The sequence below is a fragment of the Stylophora pistillata genome, chromosome 12 (genome assembly GCF_964205215.1).
Source record: "Stylophora pistillata chromosome 12, jaStyPist1.2, whole genome shotgun sequence".
NCBI lineage: Eukaryota > Metazoa > Cnidaria > Anthozoa > Scleractinia > Pocilloporidae > Stylophora > Stylophora pistillata.
Genome location: NC_142530.1, coordinates 11,270,353 through 11,294,566, shown reverse-complemented (window position 1 = coordinate 11,294,566; position 24,214 = coordinate 11,270,353). Strand labels below are relative to the sequence as shown.

At 40.4% G+C, this 24,214-nt stretch overlaps 1 protein-coding gene and 2 pseudogenes across 2 annotated transcripts; 1 reads left to right on the top strand and 2 right to left on the bottom strand.

The window, feature by feature from the left end:
• Window positions 1-2,208: 2,208 nt before the first annotated feature.
• On the bottom strand, window positions 2,209-2,772 carry LOC148718818 (uncharacterized). The gene has a single exon (XM_088740007.1). It carries the CDS (start codon window positions 2,770-2,772, stop codon window positions 2,209-2,211), a length of 564 nt encoding a protein of 187 aa, XP_088596133.1.
• A 6,312-nt stretch (window positions 2,773-9,084) lies between these two features.
• Window positions 9,085-10,958, top strand: LOC148718817 (uncharacterized; annotated as a pseudogene).
• A 35-nt stretch (window positions 10,959-10,993) lies between these two features.
• LOC148718816 (uncharacterized) lies at window positions 10,994-16,514 on the bottom strand (annotated as a pseudogene). Its single transcript, XR_015993881.1, has 7 exons — window positions 15,583-16,514; window positions 13,954-14,105; window positions 13,416-13,615; window positions 12,285-12,951; window positions 11,764-11,911; window positions 11,337-11,463; window positions 10,994-11,242 (listed from the first exon to the last, which is right to left on the bottom strand). The product of XR_015993881.1 is annotated as an uncharacterized LOC148718816 (transcript).
• Between the last annotated feature and the right edge of the window lie 7,700 nt (window positions 16,515-24,214).

Here is a 24,214-nt window from a genome sequence, read left to right as displayed (position 1 = left end):
TCATTCAGAAGAAAGCGCGCGCGCAGTGCAAAAATATATGGACATTGACATTGACCAATTATACTGACCAATCAGAATGTCCGGTTTGTTTCTTTCTTTGCACTGAATTGTTTTTAAGTATAATGTAGCTTTGTGAAAGTGTACTTCCTGTATTAGATGTAACATAAGATATGTAATTTTATCTTTTGAACAATAAAGACACACAGACACACAGACAAACCCATTGTGCACTGAATTACATTCAAACCTCTCTTAATTGGCCCTCTATTCAGCGGTTACCCTTTATTAAAAAGGAAACTTATCAAATTTCCAAAATGTAAACTTGAACTCAATTAAGCGGTCACCTCTATTAAGTGGAGGCGGTAACCATTTAGAATTCCCAATTGGCTAATTTTTATTGTATTTCACCTCTATTAAGCTGTCACGTAGTCAATTACAATGCGTCATTTCAGGATATTTTGACACAATGATACGCACATCATGTCTAGTTTCTTTCAACAGCTCATACAGAACAACATGATATACATAATAAACTAATAAGAGTGGTTTTGTTTGGGCTAATAGACCTTCGACGGCCCACCGCAGTGCACGTAAAATTCTATTTATTAACTTCGCTTGCAGCCAACCTAAAGAAAATCTGCCACCTTTAAAGATACATCCGCCAGGAACCTCGAGAACGTAGCGACCTCCTCAGTTTACCTGTTTGCTCGTTTACCCTTGATTACTTTTGCATAGTTCGTAGGCCTCTTTAGAAACTCGCTAAACCACGTAGCCTTATTAAACATGTTTCAATTATACTACATTTTGGGAAACCTCTCTTATGCGGTAAATGTCTATGAAGGAGGGAGGCATTGAGATTTTCGTTTCTGCGGTTTTGGCTGTTTTTTGGATCGGTTTTTAGGTTTTTGTGCGAAAAAAGTTCGCTTTTTCGGTTTTGATTTTCAGAGCGGTTTGCGGATTTTACGTGTTTTTGCGTTCGGTTTTCGGTTTTTGCGAAAACTCTGATGCGGTTGTCGTTTTTTTCTTTTTGACCCCTTTGGAGGTGAAAATGTAGCGGTTTTGTCAGGTTTGCACGTGGTTTTCGGTTTTGCTTACATTTTTCGTCGGTTTTCCGCTTTCCCAGAGAACCCAAGCCCCCCTCATTAAGTGGTAAGTTGGCTCATTCCGGAGGGTGATCGCTTAATAGGTTTGAATGTAGCTCTCATTTGCACTAAATTAAATGAAAACCGCATTCATCTTAATCAATAAGAAATTAGAAACTTTTTCATGTATATTATTAGATCGCAACGAGTTAAGTATTAAAATATAACTGCCGAACGAAATTGAACCTTCGAAAAAACACGGGGAGGATCAGTAGGAAAGCCATAAATATAATGTTTTCAACTCCAGGACTACGATATAAGAAAAGAGGAACAGCATTTTGCCTTGGATGGCTTGCATTTTAAGAGATATTTTTAGATTTTTTCGCATTTATCAACCTTATCTCTGAGTAGTACTGCCAGAAAAAAAAAATCCGCAAACCTATTTTTTTTTTTTTTGCATATGCAACAAAGCTGCCCTAATTGTTTCTTACTTGTTGTGAACTGCTCCATCGTTTTGAGGATCTGTGACGGCGAGATCCAGGTTTAGAACATAACCCATGACTTGTCCATCATCAGCAACGTAACCACACACGTTTATAACAAAATTGGTTACACGCTCAAATCCGGAGGCTCTTTCGAACCCTAGTACGCCATCTCTAGCAACAAGTTTGTAGTGATCTACGACCTCTCTAGCTTCTTCGTCGTTTGAAGGCGTGGAGCTGATCGAGCAATCCATTTTCTGCGCTAGAGTTTTTTTTGTTTTTCAGGTGCCCCCGGCCACGGACCCATTAGTGCAATGGTCAGTGCTGCAACGGCCGGACGACATATATACTTAACGGAACCGGAGTGCAATGGTTCCGCCGAGTAACGCCTGAAGGAGGGTACACCAGTACGCCAAAATCGCCCAGGAATCGAACCTGGCCCCCCGGAAGCGCTCCCCGCCTAACGGGGCACCTGAACAGTCGGGGTGTGCAAGGACTGCTGTTGGGTAACGAGTCCCATAATGCAGAGAACTACATGCTATGAGACCCTAACCCGCGTCAGGTAAGTATCAGAGTGCGACGTGGCGTGTTGGTCCGAGCGTTTTATATCTTATAAAATAATCAAGGCACATTCCAAACACTTGTCAATCACGATATGACAGGAACAAGGTAACAAGATTTCGTTTCCTGTTTTTGACATTGATCTCTGAGGGGTTTGTGTTAATGAGGGCCTTCGGGTAGCCAATCATTAGCAGATTTGCTTTGAAATTCTCAATTTTCTCTTCGAATTTTGTTTTGGAAGAGTTTGTTCTCAGTAGTCCTAGGGCCTCCCCTTTAATGAAGCCTTTTTTAAACCCTTGTGGGTGAAAGGAACTAAAATGCGTATACTGAAATGTTTCAGTTTGGTTAAAATGAGTACGCACATCAAGGATTTTTTCTTTTTTGAATCTTTCGCCTTTGAAGGTGTAGGTGTCCAGGAATGTTATTTCCTTATCGGAAATTTCAGCCGTATACTTTGTCGTTGAGTGATGATTGTTTGCTTGTTCAGTGAAGCTTTCTATTTCTGCTTTGTTTGTATTCCATGGCGAGAAGATGTCGTCTAAGTAGCGTTTCCAAACAAAGGGGTTTAGCAGGCTTTTGTTAAGGATTTTCTTCTCTACCTTATTCATTAATATATTAGAAAAGGCGAAAGCCATTTTCGTGCCCATGTGTTTGAAGGTAGTTTTTTCCATTAAACTGGAAAGAATTTTCTTGCAGAATTAGTCTAATCCCTTGTTTTAGTAGTTGTGCAGGGATAGGAGTTTCGTTTCTATGGAATAGTTCGTATGCTCTGCATACAGTTTCTATTCCCTCCCCTTGCAGTATATTTGTGTATAAGCTCGTCACGTCCACTGAAACAAGTATTACTTCCTCTGGTACTTTCGTATTTTCTATGAAATTGACGAAGTCTTTCGTATCTTTAATTAATGTACGACTTTATCTTTTATGCAATCAGCTGAAGGAGTTTGTCGACAAATTATGATAATTTCTCCGTAGGGCCATCGCACCCCGATACTATCGGTATGCCGACTGGTGCAGGCTTGTGTATTTTAGCTAGAGTGTAGAATTCAGGAATTAGGGGCGGGTTTGGTGTCTGACAAAGTCATTTTTTAGTAATGTCTTGAATATGATAGCGATACTCATAGGGTGGGTTGTGGCAAAAATCACGTGTGCTGTAGTCATGTTACAAACACTCGTTTCTTTGGAACGAGGCGAGGGGCCGTTACTCCCCAAGGAGTATAGTCAAAAAGTGGCACGTATCTTCAATTTTAATCAGCGTCTTACTTATATATCTGTGTTTTTCGTGTGAAATTTGTCTTTCACTTCCCCAGAAGAAGGTCCGTGACTGCGACCGAAACGTCAGGAAAAAATTTTTTTACCCTTAACTGATTTAAGAAACGCTTATTTGAAACTTATTTGAAACTTATTTGTATTTTAAAATGTTCTTAACACTCGTTTCTTTCTTCATATTTTATTATGATTTTTAATTATTTGGGCGTCACTCCCCAAGGAGTATATTCCTACTTGACTCTTGCCAACAAGAAAAAGTGGCACGTATCTTGAATTTTAATCAGCGTCTTGTTCAACTTATTGGGATTATCCACTTCCTATTACTACCTCATTTTTATTTAATTAGTTTAGTTATTTTAGTTAAATTAGGTGTAATTTTTCTTTATTAAAAAAAAGAGGTACCCTCGAAAATTTTACCCTCGCCCTCGACATGAAAACCTCGAACCTTGACAAAAAGTTAGGATCTTTAGTGGTTCTAACAAAACAAAGAGTTAGACTCGTCTTTAGTTATGGCATGATTTTTTCATCCATATTACCAGAACGTATTGTTACAAACTTGTATGCCAAATAAATGTTACTTTATTGATTCTGAGCCTGGCGTGCCTGTGTCACAAGCAAAGCTCTTCGCATTTTTCAGGAGCGGTCGAAGGCTGCGTCGGGACCTGTTCGGTGAAAAAGCTGTTGGTATAATCTCCTGGGAAACTAAAAATACAAGAAATTGGTATTGTATAGATTGAAAAATTCTGTTGCTTTATTCGCAATTCATTTTCCTGGCAAAAATTCTATAGTAAAACAGGAACCTATAATTCTTTTGAATTGCTGCTGTAAAAGTATATTTCTTAATGCGGAAAAAGCAAAATCATCTAAAAATTGATCATCGGAGTGGGAATTCAGCTCCTGCTTTATAACAAGGCTAAGAAAAATTTCTTGGCAAAAGTTTTTAAAGTTCCTGGCAAAAGTTATTTTTTCGCTCCTATCATGAATTTGCTGGGAGAAATTCTTATCGTACTTTTCCTAGCTGGATGGAATAAACTACTATTTCTTTCGTTGTAAGCTCTTGAATTTTTTCCACCATTTTGATGAATTCTGCCTTAACATCTTTAAGGAAATGGTGGTAGGCCTCCGTCGGTCAAGGTCGAACATGGGTATGGCATCCTAATTGTGTGCTTGGCTGGAGCATCGGCGACTATGAATGTGAAGACCAATGCGTGAATGGTCTTCACAATACGTGAATACAAATCCTTCCAATATAATTAATAGGAAAAATAAGTTTATGCCAAAAAGACGAAAAATAAATGATAATAATAATAATAATAATAAAAGAAATCATAAGCAAAAAAAGCCCCTTAGATTTAGTCGAAATTTGACCACTATAGGAATGAGAAAGGAAAAAGAAAACAAGTCAATAGCCTTAAGAAAACGACAATTGAAAAGTAGAATCTGCCGAAACCACGAATGGCTGAAGAAGAATAGAATTCCAGGCAGGAAATCCATTGAGAGGTATACGATTGTAAGAATTCGAGCAAAAAAGAAAAAGGGAACAAAAAGCTCTTTGAATAAAAATATCTTGACTAAAAAAACAGATACTGTAGCTTAAGTCTATGGCAATAAACTTAGTCAATTGCCTTGAATTGTAATTTATTCCAGCATCCAGTAAAGACTAATTAAACGAAGATGTTTCTGCCTCGAAGCGGTATTGAAAAATTATTTGAGTAAATGAGAGGCCGGTATTAAAAGCCGATGATTTATCGTCCTCTGTTTTTTCATTTTCTAGAAAAGTGTTGAATTTTTCCAAGGAAGAATAACCTTCTAATCTTTCCTTTTCCAATTTTTTCTTTCGGGTTTAGTCTGCTTCATTTTGAAGAGAAGAGCTGTTTGAATTTCGCTGTTATTACACCTTTCTGCAAAATACAAGTTGAAAGTAACAAAATAATACAATCTAGTGATAGCGAGTGATAGCTGGCGATAGCCAGTGATAGCTAGTGATAGCCAGTGATAGCTAGTGATAGCCACTGATAGTCAGTGATAGCTAAGGATAACTAGGGATAACTAGTGATAGCCAGTGATAGCTAGGGATAGTCAGTGATAGCCAGTGATAGCCAGTGATAGCCAGTGATAGCTAGTGATAGCCAGTGATAGCTAGTGATAGTCAGTGATAGCTAGTGATAGCCAGTGATAGCTAGTGATAGCCAGTGATAGTCAGTGATAGCTAGGGATAACTAGTGATAGCCAGTGATAGCTAGTGATAGCCAGTGATAGCTAGTGATAGCTAGTGATAGCCAGTGATAGTCAGTCATAGCTAGGGATAACCAGTGATAGCCAGTGATAGCCTGTGATAGCTAGTGATAGCTAGTGGTAGCCAGTGATAGTCAGTGATAGCAAGTGATAGCCAGTGATAGCTAGTGATAGCTAGTGATAGCCAGTGATAGCTAGTGATAGCTAGTGATAGCAAGTGATAGCCAGTGATAGTCAGTGATAGCTAGGGATAACTAGTGATAGCCAGTGATAGCCTGTGATAGCTAGTGACAGCTAGTGGTAGCCAGTGATAGCAAGTGATAGCCAGTGATAGCTAGTGATAGCTAGTAATACTCGGTGATAGCTAGTGATAGCCAGTGATAGCCAGTGATAGTAAGTGATAGCTAGGGATTACTAGTGATAGCCAGTGATAGCCTGTGATAGCTAATGATAGCTGGTGGTAGCCAGTGATAGCCAGTGATAACCAGTGATAGCAAGTGATAGCCCGTGATAGCCAGTGATAGCTAGTGATAACCAGTGATAGCCAGTGATAGCTAGTGATAGCTTGTGATGGCCAGTGATAGCTAGTGATAGCCAGTGATAGCCAGTGATAGCTAGTTATAGCCAGTGATAGCCAGTGATAGCTAGTGTTAGCCAGTGATAGCCTGTGATAGCCAGTGATAGCTTGTGATGGCCAGTGATGGCCAGTAATAGCCTGTGATAGCCTGTGATACCTAGTGATTGCTAGTGATAGCCAGTGATAGCCTGTGATAGCCAGTGATAGCTAGTGATAGCCAGTGATAGCCAGTGATAGCCAGTGATAGCTAGTGATAGCCAGTGATAGCCTGTGATAGCCAGTGATAGCTAGTGATGGCCAGTGATGGGCAGTGATAGCCAGTGATAGCCTGTGATAGCCTGTGATAGCTAGTGATTGCTGGTGATAGCCAGTGATAGCCAGTGATAGCCAGTGATAGCCAGTGATAGCCAGTGATAGCTAGTGATGGCCAGTGATAGCTTGTGATAGCTAGTGATAGCTAGTGATAGCTAGTGATAGCCAGTGATAGCTAGTGATAGCCAGTGATAGCTCGTGATAACCAGTGATAGCCAGTGATAGCCAGTGATAGCTAGTGATAGCCAGTGATAGCTGGTGATAGCCAGTGATAGCTAGTGATAGTGAGTGATAGCTAGTGATAGCCAGTGATAGCTAGTGATAGCCAGTGATAGTCAGTGATAGCTAGGGATAACTAGTGATAGCCAGTGATAGCTAGTGATAGCCAGTAATAGCTAGGGATAGTCAGTGATAGCCAGTGATAGCCAGTGATAGCTAGTGATAGCTGGTGATAGCCAGTGATAGCCAGTGATAGCTAGTGATAGCCAGTGATAGCTAGTGATAGCTAGTGATAGCCAGTGATAGTCAGTCATAGCTAGGGATAACTAGTGATAGCCAGTGATAGCCTGTGATAGCTAGTGATAGCTAGTGGTAGCCAGTGATAGTCAGTGATAGCAAGTGATAGCCAGTGATAGCTAGTGATAGCTAGTGATAGCCAGTGATAGCTAGTGATAGCTAGTGATAGCCAGTGATAGCCAGTGATAGTCAGTGATAGCTAGGGATAACTAGTGATAGCCAGTGATAGCCTGTGATAGCTAGTGACAGCTAGTGGTAGCCAGTGATAGCAAGTGATAGCCAGCGATAGCTAGTGATAGCTAGTAATAGTCGGTGATAGCTAGTGATGCCAGTGATAGCCAGTGATAGTGATAGCTAGGGATAACTAGTGATAGCCAGTGATAGCCTGTGATAGCTAATGATAGCTGGTGGTAGCCAGTGATAGCCAGTGATAGCCAGTGATAACCAGTGATAGCAAGTGATAGCCCGTGATAGCCAGTGATAGCTAGTGAAAACCAGTGATAGCCAGTGATAGCTAGTGATAGCCAGTAATAGCCTGTGATAGCCAGTGATAGCTAGTGATAGCCAGTGATAGCCAGTGATAGCTAGTGATAGCCAGTGATAGGCAGTGATAGCCAGTGATAGCTAGTGATAGCCAGTGATAGCCTGTGATAGCCAGTGATAGCTTGTGATGGCCAGTGATGGCCTGTGATAGCCAGTGATACCTAGTGATTGCTAGTGATAGCCAGTGATAGCCAGTGATAGCCAGTGATAGCTAGTGATAGCTCGTGATAACTGGTGATAGCCAGTGATAGCCAGTGATAGCTATTGATAGCCAGTGATAGCCTGTGATAGCCAGTGATAGCTTGTGATATCCAGTGATAGCCAGTGATAGCCTGTGATAGCCAGTGATAGCTAGTGATAGCCAGTGATAGCCAGTGATAGCCAGTGATAGCCTGTGATAGCCAGTGATAGCTAGTGATAGCCAGTGATAGCCAGTGATAGCCTGTGATAGCCAGTGATAGCTAGTGATATCCAGTGATAGCCAGTGATAGCCTGTGATAGCCAGTGATAGCTTGTGATGGCCAGTGATAGCCTGTGATAGCCTGTGATACCTAGTGATTGCTAGTGATAGCCAGTGATAGCCAGTGATAGCCAGTGATAGCTAGTGATGGCCAGTGATAGCTTGTGATAGCTAGTGATAGCTAGTGATAGCTCGTGATAACTGGTGATAGCCAGTGATAGCCAGTGATAGCTATTGATAGCCAGTGATAGCCTGTGATAGCCAGTGATAGCTTGTGATATCCAGTGATAGCCAGTGATAGCCTGTGATAGCCAGTGATAGCTAGTGATAGCCAGTGATAGCCAGTGATAGCCAGTGATAGCCTGTGATAGCCTGTGATAGCCAGTGATAGCTAGTGATAGCCAGTGATAGCCAGTGATAGCCTGTGATAGCCAGTGATAGCTAGTGATAGCCAGTGATAGCCAGTGATAGCTAGTGATAGCCAGTGATAGCCTGTGATAGCCAGTGATAGCTAGTGATATCCAGTGATAGCCAGTGATAGCCAGTGATAGCCTGTGATAGCCAGTGATAGCTAGTGATAGCCAGTGATAGCTAGTGATAGCCAGTGATAGCCAGTGATAGCTAGTGATAGCCTGTGATAGCTAGTGATGGCCAGTGATAGCCAGTGATAGCCTGTGATAGCCTGTGATAGCTAGTGATTGCTGGTGATAGCCAGTGATAGCCAGTGATAGCTAGTGATAGCCAGTGATAGCTTGTGATAGCTAGTGATAGCTAGTGATAGCTAGTGATAGCCAGTGATAGCTAGTGATAGCCAGTGATAGCTCGTGATAACCAGTGATAGCCAGTGATAGCCAGTGATAGCCAGTGATAGCCTGTGATATCCAATGATAGCCAGTGATAGCCTGTGATAGCTTGTGGTAGTCAATGTTAGTACATTAACAGCGGGTAGAGGAGTCATCTAGGACATATGATGTTGTATACATGAAGTCTTTAATACATAGTATTAATAGGTATTAGTTATTGGTACCTGTTATGGCCCTTACATGGACGCTTTACCATCAAATCAAAACAAAATGGCGTCCATCGAAGACTTGAGCATCTCGAGCGAATACGAAACGGCTGACACAACTTTAAACGGCGACTTACCTCGTGGGTCTGAGCGATATGTAATTGAATATTACTTTTACAGAGGTCTTACGTATAGGCATATTACTCTAATGTTGGAAAAGCAACATAATATTTTTATGAATCAGCGAACTCTCAAGCGAAGGCTGAAAGATTATGGACTTAATAGACGTGAAACAGTAGATGAGGAGCTCAAGGAACGCGTCAGGGATCTTATTTTACAAGAAATATGCACTGGTCCTGATAGCCTCAATGGCTACAGGACTATGTGGCATGTCTTACGCTTAAGACACCGGATTAATGTTCCTCGGCGATTAGTAGAGTCACTCTTAAGAGAGGTTGATCATAGAGGAGTGGAACACAGAAAGAGCCGTTGTCTTCAGCGCAGAACGTATGTGTCACCTGGACCCAACTTTTGCTGGCACATGGACGGTTACGATAAACTGAAGCCTTATGGCTTTTCTATTCACGGCTGTGTAGACTGCTTTAGTCGTAGAATTCTTTGGCTTGAGGTGTAACGATCCAACAAAAATCCAAGGTGTGTTGCAAGCTATTTTATAAAGCACGTCAAAGCAGCACATGGATGCCCAGTGCGTGTATACACTGACCCTGGCACTGAAAATGGTCTGGTTGCCGGAATACAGTGCTATTTGAGAGCTGAGGGATTGGATAAATACGCAGGATCAAAGTCCCACAAATACGTATCAAGCACTAAGAATCAGCGTATTGAATGTCAATGGTCACATTACAGGAAACAACGTTCAAGTTGGTGGATCGACTTCTTTAATGACCTTCACGAGTCTGACATTCTTGATCTGACGAGTGACTTGCACAAAGAGGCAATTTGGTTTTGTTTTGCTGATTTGCTGCAGACTGATCTGGATAAGGTAAAGGAATACTGGAACAGTCACCGGATGAGGAAGTCAAAGCATGCCATTGTATCCGGTGTTCCCGACATGATGTACTTCCTGCCAGAGGATTTTGGACACACTGACTGCTTGGTTTCAATATTGCCACACAAGTTCACAGAAATGGAAAATAGGTTTGAAGGGTTCGATGTTGAGGATGATGAGTGCAACCCAGTTTTCCATGAGTATTTTCAATATGTCATGGACAGTAATGGCTTATCCCACTCCACAAGCATTCATGAAGCTGGAGTCCTTTTTGACAAGCTTACCAAGTTTGCAAAAGGTGAACTCTAAATTTCTTTCCTTTTGGGAGCTAGTAAATCACTTCCACAGAGTCCTGTGTATAATGGCAGGAGGCATTAACCGTACGTCAGGCATTTCTATCACATGTAGCCCAACTAAAATATAATTTTTTTGGCACATAGAAACATTAAAAGGTGAGGCCAGCCTCTTGGGTGGCATATGGGTATCATTCTTCTGTCCAATTGTCATGAAAGCAAATTGGTGTGCATTTACTTGTGCCAATGTGTTACTTGTTTGAGATATACTGTGAATGTTGAACCAAACCATCTCCAATGACAAATGTTTGTCTTCCAAAGAAACAGGCAGCTAAAATCACTTAATTTTAATAATATATTTTTTCACCCAACAGCACTAGTTAACAGCAGTATATTTGACTGAAAATAGCTTTTACTGACATTTTTTAATGGTTTTTTGTCTCTCCAAGATGTTTTCACTGGTTACAAGTTACAGAGTTTCAACAATGTTTCTTGGCGGCACAATACCATTAATTAATAAAGTCCCAGTTTCCTCGGTGGTGGGACTTGGCAGCCATGTTTTATTGTTTTAAAGTTTTACAAGCACGTATTAAATGAGGTCGCCAGTACAGACTGAATGCAGTCATCTATTAAGCTCTTCCAAAGGTCTTATTGCAGTGTCCATGTTAAATTTAAAATCACTGAAAGTGGTGATATGGGCAACAGGTAACTGTACCCAAAGGGCACAAGTAGAAACGGTGGGGAAGCAAATTTGGTGGTCATTGCTGCAGTGCATAAACTTGACTGTTATGGCAAAACTGTTCTTCTCAGCAGGTAAAATTGGCATTGTAGTTTTTCCAGTAAGAAACTGAAAAATTTCTGTAACACCACCAGCGCTGTTGGTAGACTCGCTCACTGTGCAATAAGAAAAAATATAAAAAAGCCATTAGTACCATTTCATACTAGATCTATCTGTATTGGTTTAAATAGGCTCATACATGTTACTCACAGTTGTCTTCTCTTTCTTCAACATATCTATTGAAGTAAGCCATTACAGCTGTTTCCTGTAGTTTCCTTGTTGATCCAGGCTCTGAGTATTCAGCTGTCAATGAGTTCATCAAAAATGTAGACGTCACCTGCATACAAATGAGACCATTTAGTCAGTCCATTAACTTTGAGGATTTAGTTCAGAAATCAGTTAGCACACACTGTAATATAGTAATTAATTTAAACACAGAAATTAAACATAGTGACTCTTTTTCACCAAATACTTGCACATCAATTAACTGAAATGCTTGTCTCATGGCAAACCTTTCTCATCTTAGAGAGAAACATACAAAGCAGAAATGATGAAAGGAAGGGATTGAACCAGGAATGTCGGAAAAGTTTACAAGGGTACTAAACGATAAGGCACATATTATCCGGAAAACTCTTACAGTTTAATCCTCTCCTGGCACAAAGAGTTTCTCCATGAGTGATGGGTATTCTTCCATCATGGCCAGGCACCCGTGCAGCCTAAGTCCTTCCCTCATTTGGTCCAGTTCAGCTTTCACCCTCATAATTGTGTTTTGAAGTGCTATAACCCTGAAAACAGAAAAAAATGTCATCCCTAGATGTGGTTAGTCTTGCGGTTAGATAATGAGTAAGTACAGCTAGATCATCAGCACTTAGTTTCATATACATGTCAGATCATTGAATTAAAGCATACATGTTATCAATATATCCAATGCTCTTCAAGATTCCCCTCACTGGTTGCATCTTGGTATTGATCCCATAATGCAACACAGACAAAATGTTCTATATAATTATAGATTAATCCATGCAAAAACTGGAGGAAAGTTTGGGACAATCATAACTTTTAGCCACAGCAAATCATAGCTGACAAAGGACACAAAATGCAACAGCTCTAAACAAGACAACAACAAAACACATCTTGGGATACTGTACTGGTCTGTACCTTACAATAGTCTTTTTTCTCTAAGGAAATTGTGGATGTAAAGCCAGTATTCATTAACACATCCATGTTTGTGTCTTCTTGGAAAATGGCTTGTAGTTCTTCTTTACTATCCACTTCTTTTACCTGATGACATAATTATCATTCTCAGAATTGGGTTAATACATGTATTTAAGGAGGTTCAAAACAGTCTTCAGTACTTTCTAGCACTTATACTCTGAAGGGTCAGTGCTGTAAGCATTAATGTTATCAGTCTTGCTTGGAGATTCTTTTGCTAAATCTTAAGGCTAGATAAAGGCATATAACAATAATTATTGCTATCCTCATTGAGATGATCAATTCAAATCAATTCTACCCATAGAAATGTGGAACTTTCTTGTTCAGTTATTACAAGAAATATTATTACCCTTTTCACTAAAGTCCTGATGTCTGGATTAACAATGTCATCATCTATTAGTGATATGGCTGTGACATCGGGAGTACACAGATAGTGGTATACCCAGTTGGCTAAAAAGGCAGGCGGTGGACCCTCCTGGAGAATTGACATAACCATAACTTGCCCAACAACTTTGAAGGAGCCATTCTCCACAGCCTCAACATGAGGTGCAGGTGAGAGACCACTAAGTTGAATGCCCTCAAATAGGTTGGTCTGAATTCCACTTATAAAATGCTGCAGAAAACAATGTTAAAAAAGATTTGAGGGGAATAGACTTCAAATCATGGGAGTTGTACGCTTATAAAGTGAAAAGATGTAATTTTTTCAGTCCTATTTGTATCTTTACAATAACTGAGTTGCGGCCATTCATAATGAGTTTTCCCATATGTCACACTGACCAGAAAACAACCTTCACTGGCCTGTCACTGTCAATGGCAATAATAATAAACTGCAACTATGATTACAATAATGGTGTTAATGCAAAAGTACTTTCAGCTGGTCACTTCCAATGCAATCTGGAGCAGTACATCATTATTAGTAGATCATTGGTGTTGAAAAGGTTAGGAAAGACTTTCAGGTACAGCTGTAGCCCATTTCATAGAAGTGTCTGTTTATCAAAAGATGGTAGGGGGTGGCACCCTTCCTAAAGTTCTTGGACATCCACATATCAGATCCTGGTTTAGAGCCTGATATCTTACCAGATAAAAACTCCTTTTGGAGCCCTCCAGTGTCTATCCCTGACTCTCCAAAAAACTGCACTGTCAAGAGGCCCAACAAACTTTTTTTCTGTCGTAGCTGCCTAATGCCATCCACCAAAAGATCCTGCCTGCTTACTCTAACTTCACATCGCTCATGCTGCTTTACTCTCTTGTACAGCATGCTTAAGACATCATCAAGGCTGAGGGGAAAAAATTGCACAAAATGTTATTCTGATGTAATTTGCTTACTTTACTCAGATCAGTATCACTTACAAGGTAATTGAGCTGATTAAAAATAATTTATAACTTCATAAGGTTGGTTGGCACTTAAGTTTGCCAATGGAAAAAAAGAAATGATACAAATAAAGCAGAAGTAAGAGAATGTCTTAATTCATAAAAAAAGGCTTTGAGAAATCCTGGGTGGGGTAAAGACACTTTCTGGAACCATGCAAATGAACGTCCAAGCTTCAATATCTTTGTTCTCACAGGTGAGGTGGTATCTCAACTCCCCTCCCTTTCTCCCGGTTGGATTACATACCTACAAATGCCATCAATTGGTTCTATATTTGAGTCAGCTGTTAAAAGTTTTTCGGCAGCTTCATTCCTTAAGCTGGTATTTAAGGGCTTGGGCAATTTCTTCCTCAGAGTTACTTGGGAAGGTTTCTTTTAAAGCTTCTATATCACTTGCTTCTGTAGCAAAACCATTTAAATAGCATTGTCACATCAACTCAAGGCTGTATGTTTGATCACTTCAGTACAGAATTTACCATTATTTTCAAGGGTTGGAGAGAGAGAGAGGAACGGAAATCCTAAAAGAATTACCGTAATTTCCGGCCAACTACTTGCACCGGCCAATTGTTGCATATGGCGAAAAAATAAAGTCAACAGATTACCCGCATCGGTGGAAAACCCGCACCTTATGTTCAGCGCCATGTTGACTTGTTGAACGAAATTTTAAAGGCCAAAGAAATTCAGACACGTGTACAATTCTGTGTCTATATTAGCATGTATTTTATTAAAATGATACGGTAAAAACACAAACATTGTGTGCGAGCAATCGTTCAGTGCCATGAATTTAGCTGAGTTTCATCAATACGTGTGGAGTTTCAAACTAATGTCAGCGATTTCTTAAAAAAAAATTGATATCTCCGGTTCTACTGGGCCTAAAAAGTCCCTTAAATCACGTAAATTCTCTTCATCTCAATCTTATGTTAACTAGAAATTTGTTACAGATGCGCCAGATATTCTTGGATTATTTTTGTCACCCTGAAGGTTTTGTTTACACACTTGCCGATAACAAGTTGTTCACACGCAACTAATTGAGCGTGAAAGAAATTCCAGCCCGCATCATGTTTCCGTGCTGCTTTGTGGCTCTCTTAATACGCAGGGAGGAAAGAATTTTTTTTCAATTCAACAACTGGCAGATTTTAAAATTGTCACAACCCGCACCTCCCTATTACCCGCAGTGGCGCATGTTTAGTGCAAAATCATCAGATTACCCGTGAGTAATCGGCCAGAAATTACGGTAGTTTTTGCAAAAGCGAAAAAAACCCAGATCAATTGTTTGGAAAACTTTCCACCCCCACCCCCTTTCCAAAAAATTATGCTCTGTCTTTCCCTGAATTGTGAGACTGTTTCTAATAACATATAAGAAACATTATAAGGAGTTCAGAAAGGTTACCACATTTAATTAATTCACCTTCTTTTAGAAAGTTTAGTGATTGATTGATCAGGATTGATCGATCGATCAATGTAGTGACACATTAGATGGGATTAGTGGATCACCCAGGGCAGGGGTCCCAGGGTCTGTGGAAGGATTATTAGCAAGTTTCAGTGGGTGGATTCAGAAAAAAGAAGAAATTGGGAGGAGACCCTTATGTTTTCAACACCCTGGGACCCCACAGTTTTCATAGAATCCAGGACCCCCTACCCCTCTTTATCCACTATTAAAGAACATGACACAACCTCTTTTTTAAAAGGCATTTGAACCAAACTATGGAATGTATCACGTGATAAAATGACAAAATGCCATGTGATTTGTCATACAAGTTACTCCAAAATGACAGGACTTGTCAACATGTAATAAAAACAATTAACGTGTAGTAAACTTAGAACCATGACCTTCAGCTAGTCTTAGAACAAAAATTAAAAAATGAGAGTTGCCTACCAGTTCTGTGATCCCCGGCTTGATATGAGGTACCAGACTCACTGGCATCGCAAGGGCACCTATCCACTTCCCTGATTTCCTTATCATCATTACCATCATCCGAGCTCCCAGTCAAGTCTCTATTCGAAGCACCGGAGAAAAATTCGCACAAGTGCGATTGTTTGGCAGGGTTGGCAATGGCTTCGCTGTCGCTTTCATTCGACATGTCTGTGAAGTCGTCGCCAGGAATTAAGTAGAATGTCAAACGCTTAAACTCTTTACCGATTGCTTGTTTGTATGTGGAAAGTTGAAATGTTTCGTTTGTCCCGGGAACATTAACCACTTCTCGGAAGTCGGGATATAGCAAGGTGTACTGAAGAGTGTCGTCAAACGACTGATCGAAGCTTGCGTGTTTGGCTTTTGCTTTCTGCATTATATCCTCTTTCTTGGCTAAGGAGTTGACGGTGATAATCTGAGTCTTGCCACGACGAAGTTTTATTACCCCGTCTGTTTGCCCTGCTAAACCAACTTTAATTTCAACAATCGTTGATTTCTGCGTCGATTTCTTGCTCTTGGAATGGCCTGAATGGCTCCCTCTCATTTTCTTCCTGGGGGGCTTAAAACCACTCTGACGATCCTCTTCTCGCTTTTCATAGAATTCCTCGAATGATAGAGTACGTTCAGAAAGCTGCAGGTTCACCAAACTGGTTGGACTTGTGCCTTCACTGACTTCGCACTCTGTTCGAGGGGAACTAAGCATTCGGGACACCTCCTCACGGACTGCTGCACGAATTTCGTCACGAACATAATTAGACGCCTTGTTAAATGTAACCTCAAGGAAAAAGCGCGCGAACTTGAGCACACGACTCAGTCTCAGGCCTTGACGCGCAAATGCGCACGCATAGATCAAGTCCCTTTTATTTGCGGCGTGCATTAGCTTTTTGAAGTTGTCCCGTTGTTGTAATTGTCCCACAAATACCTTCACCGTGTTTTTACGAAGAACAACTACAACAACGACTTCATCCGACGAAACACTCACCGACCCACTACCACTACCGAAACAAACGACACCGCAACCCCTACGACTACAGCAACCATACCGTACATAAAAGGCATGTCTGAAAACATCTCGCGCATCTTACTATCCTTCAATATCCGCGTCGCCCACAAACCCATCACCACACTACGTCAGTTACTAACCAACGTTAAAGACAAAGACGAACCGAGGAACAGACAGGGAACGATTTATAAGATCAATTGTTCCGACTGCCAAGCCTCCTACATCGGTGAGACTGGCAGAAACCTCACAACAAGACTGACTGAACACAGACGGGCGACGAGGAAAGGTGATGTCAGCAATCACATTGCTGAACACCATCGACTTACCAACCACAACATTGACTGGGACTCTGCGCAATGCCTAACCTACAGCACTGACTATTTTCAACGACTGACTCTGGAAAGCTGGTTTACTAACTTAGAACAGACTCCCCTAAACAGATGTCAACAACTACCCGCCCCATACAAACGACTCATTCACGACATAAACATCACAAACGACCGAAAAAGAACAACCTAGCTTTACCGACAGACCGAAACAGACCAATCACGACCGACTTACGTCACTTGAGTCTTACAGCCAATAACATCACGGCAAAACCAACCGATCATTTCACACGAACTGGAATAAGAACATTCTACTGACAACAATCATTCACTTGACTCTGATTATGACTTCCGCACAGGTTGTCGAAACGTCAGTCACTGCCACCGACAACAGTCCTTCTCAGGACTACACTCACCCGGACGATCAGACTACACCTTCACATGTTACCCCCGGGTTCAAACCATTTACTTCAAATCGCGTTAATGTCACATAAATCTTCCGCGCGGCGTTACGCATTACATGTTGCGCATGACTTTTAAAGTGTCATGCAATCTTGTGAATGTCACACTCCCTGGTTCCTGAGAAAATCTATTTTGAAGTTAGACAATAAATAATATTTTGGTTGTTGTCACACTCTGGGACGTCTGGTGACAGGAGCCCGTTAATGGGCTCCTGCATGTGATGAATATTTTGAATTTCGCAAAAGCCTTATACACGTAGATTCTGAAGAAAATTCTAGCCAGTTTTCAAGAAAATTTAACTCTTGATCCGTTCAAGTAGAGGTAACTCGTGTAAAAACAAACCTCGAACTTTTAGCCTCTAAAGAAATTCACAGTTTTTGCACCTCAAGCGCATGCCATTGCATGTTAATGAAACGCAACATCGAACCCCCTGGCGATTGCCCGACAATTTTGACTTCTGTAACAAATCCATCGCCTATCGTCAATCGTCTGCCGTCTGTCGTCCCATACTCGTGCCGAATCGAGTCCGAACGGCAGCATTGAGACTATCGGCTGCATATTACGATGACGACATTGACAACCAAAGGAGGAAAAAAGAAAGAATCCGGCGAAAGGCCGCGTTGGCGTAAATCAAACGTGGTCATTGATAGAGAGTTATACAAAGAACAGTGCAAAGTCGTCTGCACTCTTATCGAGAGCCTGTTACACCTATTCCAGCTTCATGCACGAAGGGCTCTCAAAAGATCTTGTTTAAAACTTTTGGTCGTCTCCTTCACCATAAAACTGCAAAGTGCCATCCAATCACTCGGTTCCTCTGAAGACTGGGCTAGTTATTTTTCTGCCACAAGATCAAAACCATAAGGAATAACCTACCAGATGTAAAATTACCACGATTCCTATTTATACAGTGCCGAAGTCAGGGTTCTGAAAAGTGACAAAAGAACAGTAAGACCAGTAAGGCTTATAAATTCCCTCAGCCTTAAGACCCTTTTCCAGCATGAATGATGAAAGGCTGCATTGACGTTTTACTGTCTGTGTTAACTAAGATTATCAACATGTCAACACCTTTCACAGCGCTAAAACCGCGCTTGATAAAGTTTACAATGTTATTTTCTCTGCTATTGCTAATTGTCGTTATGTTGTTCTGCTGCCTCTTGATCTATCGACATTGTTTGACGCAGTAGACCACGAGATCTTGTGTAAGAGAGAGAGAGTTTGGCTTTGCGTTTTGTGGTTGTCTGGGTTCAAAATATCTCAGCACCCATCGTCTCTTCAGTTCTCTTAGCTCTGACCATTGCTTAACTCTTACAAGTTATCAATTGTTATTAACAGCTTGCTTTTTAATTGACCTAGAGGTGGCGATTCACTTGACGTTATTTTATCCCTTTAAAATTTGGTTGTTTAGTTTGCCTTATTCTAGAACCATCTCAATAAGCCTGCAATCTGTGATGAGTTTGATCATGGCCAAATCATCCCCTGATACGCTGTTTCGCCATCCCGCTCACCTCCTTCTTTGGGAATTCCCACGTTCTCCGCATCTTTGCTATCCAGTTCCACGGCAAATATCCTCCTTTTAAGATATAAATACTAGCAGCTTCGGTTTCTAGATTCAGGCAACAAGGGAAAGTCCTTTTTATATGTCACCTTTTTCTGTTCGCAGAATTCTCTCTCTTGTTAGTAGCTTAAAAAGGGCTACTGACAAGAGAGAGAACAGAGAGCAGTTGTCCCGAAACGGCTGCTTAACCCTCATCTTGATATTCGCTTTCCCTGATCCCCGCTCGTTTTCACGCGCACGCCTTTTCGCTCGTTTCCTTAACCGAGACCGACGCAGGCTACTTCCTCAACTTTGACTTTCGTGTGGTTTGCATAGCCCTGCCTCCACTCAGAAATACAGCGGTCAAAAGTTTGCGCATGTGCGAACGTTGTAGTGACCAGGTGTATGACGAGGTGGTGCTTCACGGCCATAAGTAACGAACAATCGCGCAAGCTAGTAAATGTTTGTGAGTATATGAAAATCATGTATGTGAATTACAGTTAAAGAAATGAACATGAGAGCGACCTTCGCAGTAATGAACACTACTTTTGAGTAGTGTTAAACTAAGTAATAAATAATTATTGGCAGTAATGAACACTACGTTTAAGTAGTGTTAACAGTACTTTTAAGTGGCACTGCTTAAGTGCAGTAGTGAAATTGAGACCTGTACGAAGTTTGCGTTTATGTTGGTTCAAATCCCGTACAGGTCTGAGATTTTTTCAGGCCTTATTTTCACTACTACTTAAGTAGCGTTCATTAATGCGAAGATTGCACTCATATTCACAAGCTAGTAAGTCACGGTGTTTTAGAAGCGTATAAACGGCAGAATGGTAAATCAACAGGATACCCATACTTTAATAAGTTTCGTGTTCCGAAAGTCTCTAGTTTCCTTTTTCCTTAATGACCCTTAATTTGCTTCTTTTACAAATTTGCTATGCACTTCTCAGATATCTTTAGCTTATTTGGCAGTACAGCGGTTTTTCTTCTTTAGTAATAGTATGCAAGCAAAAATTTCAGCTTGCTCATAGGCCGAGAACACCTCAATTATTCCTAACAGTGCAGAAAGATGAAATTAATTGCAAAAAGTTGAAAGTGGGGCCGATGTCGATTGACAGATAGCTCGCGAAACACAACAAATGATGGAGTTAAAGGAGAGTGTTACGAATAAAACACCTAATAAAGTACAACAACTGGCTAAAATCGACGAGGTCCTGGGCTTCCAGGTACGGCCATGACGAGAGTATCGAAGAGTGCAAACCGGAAGCCATTGAAAAAATATGTCTAATTGACATTCAACCAATAATTGAAATTATAACAAATAATAACGATGATAATAGTGATAGCAATAATGATACAATGAAAATCTAAAGGGATAAGCTCAAAAGCCTCATGGTTACCCGAGCGCCTGGGCTCCAACAATGATTTCCTATGCTTCTTTCACTTCGCCAGTTAATTAAAAATGCTTTTTTTCATTTTATTGCAATTCCATTTTTTTGTATCAGGATATTCCGTCATTCTGCGTCTTAAGATACTGGTTACCTCGAGTCGCTTGTTGTGGTGTGCAAAACTACCCCCGTCTGGAGACCGACAGTTTCTCGTTCCAACAGGGAACGAAGATGGCAAGGAAGGCAAGCAATTAAGGCGGATTTTCGAAAAAACACAGGCAAGGTTGCGATCAGCGATCGCAGTATTCAAAGCAAACTAGCGTTTCTTTACACCTTTAGAACCACACGTGATGACACCGTTATGCCAACGTTAACGCGTTATATTTCGAGTCACCTATTTGGCGTACCTATCGTGGTACGCCAAATGGCCTCCATCTGGAAGGCAAAATAGTTTCTCGTTCCAAGAAGAAACGACGATGGCAAGGAAGGGTAAAGAGTGCCACAGATTTTCAAAAAGGCACACGATTGGTTGTGATCAGCGATTGTTACCATTCAACTTTAAATGCCTTGCTTTGTCCTTAGAAGCACGCTTGACTACTCTGTTCCCGATGTTGGTCCTAATCGTTATGATGGCACCAATGCAGTATATTCAGTTCGAGTCCCGGCTTGTTGTGGTGTGCAAAATCACCCCTCTCTGGAAACAAAATTAGTTTCTCCTTTCAGGAAGGAACGAGGATGGCAAAGAAGGGAAAAGATATGAGCGGACTTTGTCGAAAACCACGCAAGGTTGTGTTCAGCGATTGTAACATTCAAATTCAAATGCCTTTCTTTGTCTCGCTACGTAGGAAAGCAATATATGCAATTTGAAAATTGCACACTCCAACAAGTAGCAGTGAAATAATGGCGGGCTGCAAATGTGTCGCGGTGTTTTTTCTTTGTTAGAGACGTCTGCTACTGAATTACAATTTTCATCGAAGAACAAACTAAGGGAAACAAGATCGCCCGGCAGTGTATCCACATTGTTGAACTCTCAGTAAAGTACCGTGCAAACAAAACTGATCTGAAGTTTCTTTCATTCCATCTGTTAGAGTGGACTTGCTTTTCATTTGTTTGACTAGTTAGGGCCGATCTAGTTGGGGATTTAACTGCGGCATGTAACGATTGACACAGATTAAGCGTGTATATCGCGACATAGTTACCTAAAGGTTATCTATTACGAAACTACAGTCGTTTTCAAAGCTTTCCGTTCATTCTTCGGCTGGTTAAGGAGCTGTCAATCAAAGGGACTACCGGCTCTTATAGGAGGAAAAATTGCATCTGGCAAGTGAACTAAAAAAGATTTGTTTTAGGAGTCACATCACGTCTTGAAAGTAAATGTCCAACACGTCAATGAGCCGGCAAAAGGCTTAGTGAGCGGCGAAAATTTTTCTTATACCCCATTCACACCAAAGCTTGAACACCGTTTTAAAGTTGTTTTGTTGAACACGGGTTTCGTTGTCTTCGTTTTGTTTTATTTGTTTGTTTGTTTATTTGTTTTTCTTCCTCGTAAAAGCTTCTTAAGGCGATGTTTGTCAACTTCAAATGTAGCAGCATTGACGGAAAATACACGCTAGCGTTAACTTGAATCCTAGGGAAAATTCAGTTTTTTAAGCTTGTACGTCAAGATTTATTGGGCAAGATCAAAAAATGAAAATATGCAAACATAAAGAATTAAAGCTCAAAAGAAATGGGCACGAACGGGACACTCAGACCCATGCGGGGTGCCAACACTAAGAAAATACAAGAATTTAAAATATATGCAAAAAAAGATAAAATCTAGTAGTAGTAAGAGGAAAATCTAATCGTAGGAGAATTTAAATGTACAAAGTTGTAGAGAAATCTAAAGGAAATGAAAAAGTTTGATAGTTCTCTGTCCCTCATTTTCATTGAATTAACGTAACAGCGCCCGCTTTAGAAGAGCATTCTAGGCTAAGTTAATGCTTGTCTCTGTAAAGCAGGGAACATGAAAAGACAGCAACAAGGAATAAATTCGACAAGGAAGTTTTTTTCAGCGAATGGGTCGGAGTATTCTGGTAAAACGTATTTCTTCTTTATCAACATTTTTAAGCATTTTGTTCATAGGTGGGTTTCCTTCGAAGATGTGTTCATTGACTTTCTTTGTTGCTTTATGAAAATGATGGGACTACCCTGGTAACAACGCCAAGGTAAGCGGTCGAGCCAGTCACCCAGGACACGAAATAAACGCGACAAAGAGGAAAACAGAGTACAGGTTTTGTGGTATATCATTAAAACAATGTAGGATACCGTGATCAACAGTCGTAAATTTTTCAAATACTGCAAATTGCACCCGCCCAATTTGGTTAGTCTGAGCTTGAAATCATTTGATAACTTAGACTAATAGTATGCATGCAAAATTTCAGCATGCTCGTCAATTTGTCACAAACAGTGCAGATCACCTCTCTTTCCCAGATTTCTCACCCTGGCTCCAGAGGTTTCCCTTTTTCTCCCTGTTTACAATCCTTTCGGGCTGCGAAGCTCTTTGTGTTTGCCAATAAGCGTACAAGAGCTAACCACGACTATATTCAATAAATATTCAAATAAATTTTAAGTCTACTCTTAAAGACAGACAATGATTCGGCGTGTACAATGTATCCTGGCAAGCTATTTCATTTCCCCACAATACGAAAGAAGAAAGAATGTTTGTAACAATTTCAAACCGCTCTTTTCAGGTAAAGTTATTGAATCTGTAGCCATTAAATGTTATCATTTGTATGTTTTTAGTCACAGGGAAATTGTTTTTATACAGGGCTAACCTCACGAGTTTCCCTTTTCAGGATGTATTTTTTGTATTTACGTTGTAACTTCCTGAATAAACGTTATGTTATGTTATGTTAGAAAGTTAAAAATGAGTGCAGAAATTTAAAACTGAAATGGATTGACACGAGAGTCGCAAAAGCACAACAAAACAAAATGGCGGACAGGTTAGGAGAAAGTAAAAGCGTGTAATCCAGAACAAAAACACTCAAAGAAGCGCGATCAACTGACTGAAAGTCGGGCTTCCGAAACCGGGTATGACAAAAGTATTGAAACGAAGGGACTGAACAAAATTCTCTGGGAGTTTACGCAACAGTTCGAAGGAAATACGGGTATTGAAATACGAACGAGGTGGCCTTCTCATGAGCGAATTCTAATCGGTAAAGAATGCTTGAGAGAAATTTTAACGTTCCAAGCAATTTCTTATGGGAAAACCCTGACGACTCCGCCAACAACACAAAAGCTAGCGGCCGCACAAGTGACCAAAAACACGCTAAGTGCAAAAGAGAGTCAAATTTTTGCATATGTTGTAAAAAATAGACAACTTTTTTGAGAGACATGCATATTCAATCAATGAGTAACAGAACATAAGTAATTATATAATAGACAAGTAGATGAATAAAATATTTACATTATGATGTAATACAAAAGCGGGTACTCATTACAACGTGACACCAAACATCAAAGGTGTGAACTAAAACCCAAGAAAAGTGTTATAATGCTGTAATTGTTTGTTAAGTTCAGGTTTGATCTTATTTATATAAAAAGCTTCTTTGAGTTTTAAATCAATTGAGTTGTTAGCAGAATCCAGAATACTAAAGCAAGGAAGGGAGTATTTGTTCTTACAAGAAGGAGATGTGTTGAAATGCTTAAAAATATGCGAGTTTTTATCGCTTTCTGTGTACTCCTTTATCCTAGTAGAGAAGTGGCGACTAGTTTCGCCAATATAACGGGAATTACATCCCGCACATTTTTTGCCATGTTTTGAATACATTAATTCACGGCGAAACATAAAATTCACTTTCGAAAAAGAGAATGATGGTAAACTCTCCTTTCTTGATATATTTATTGA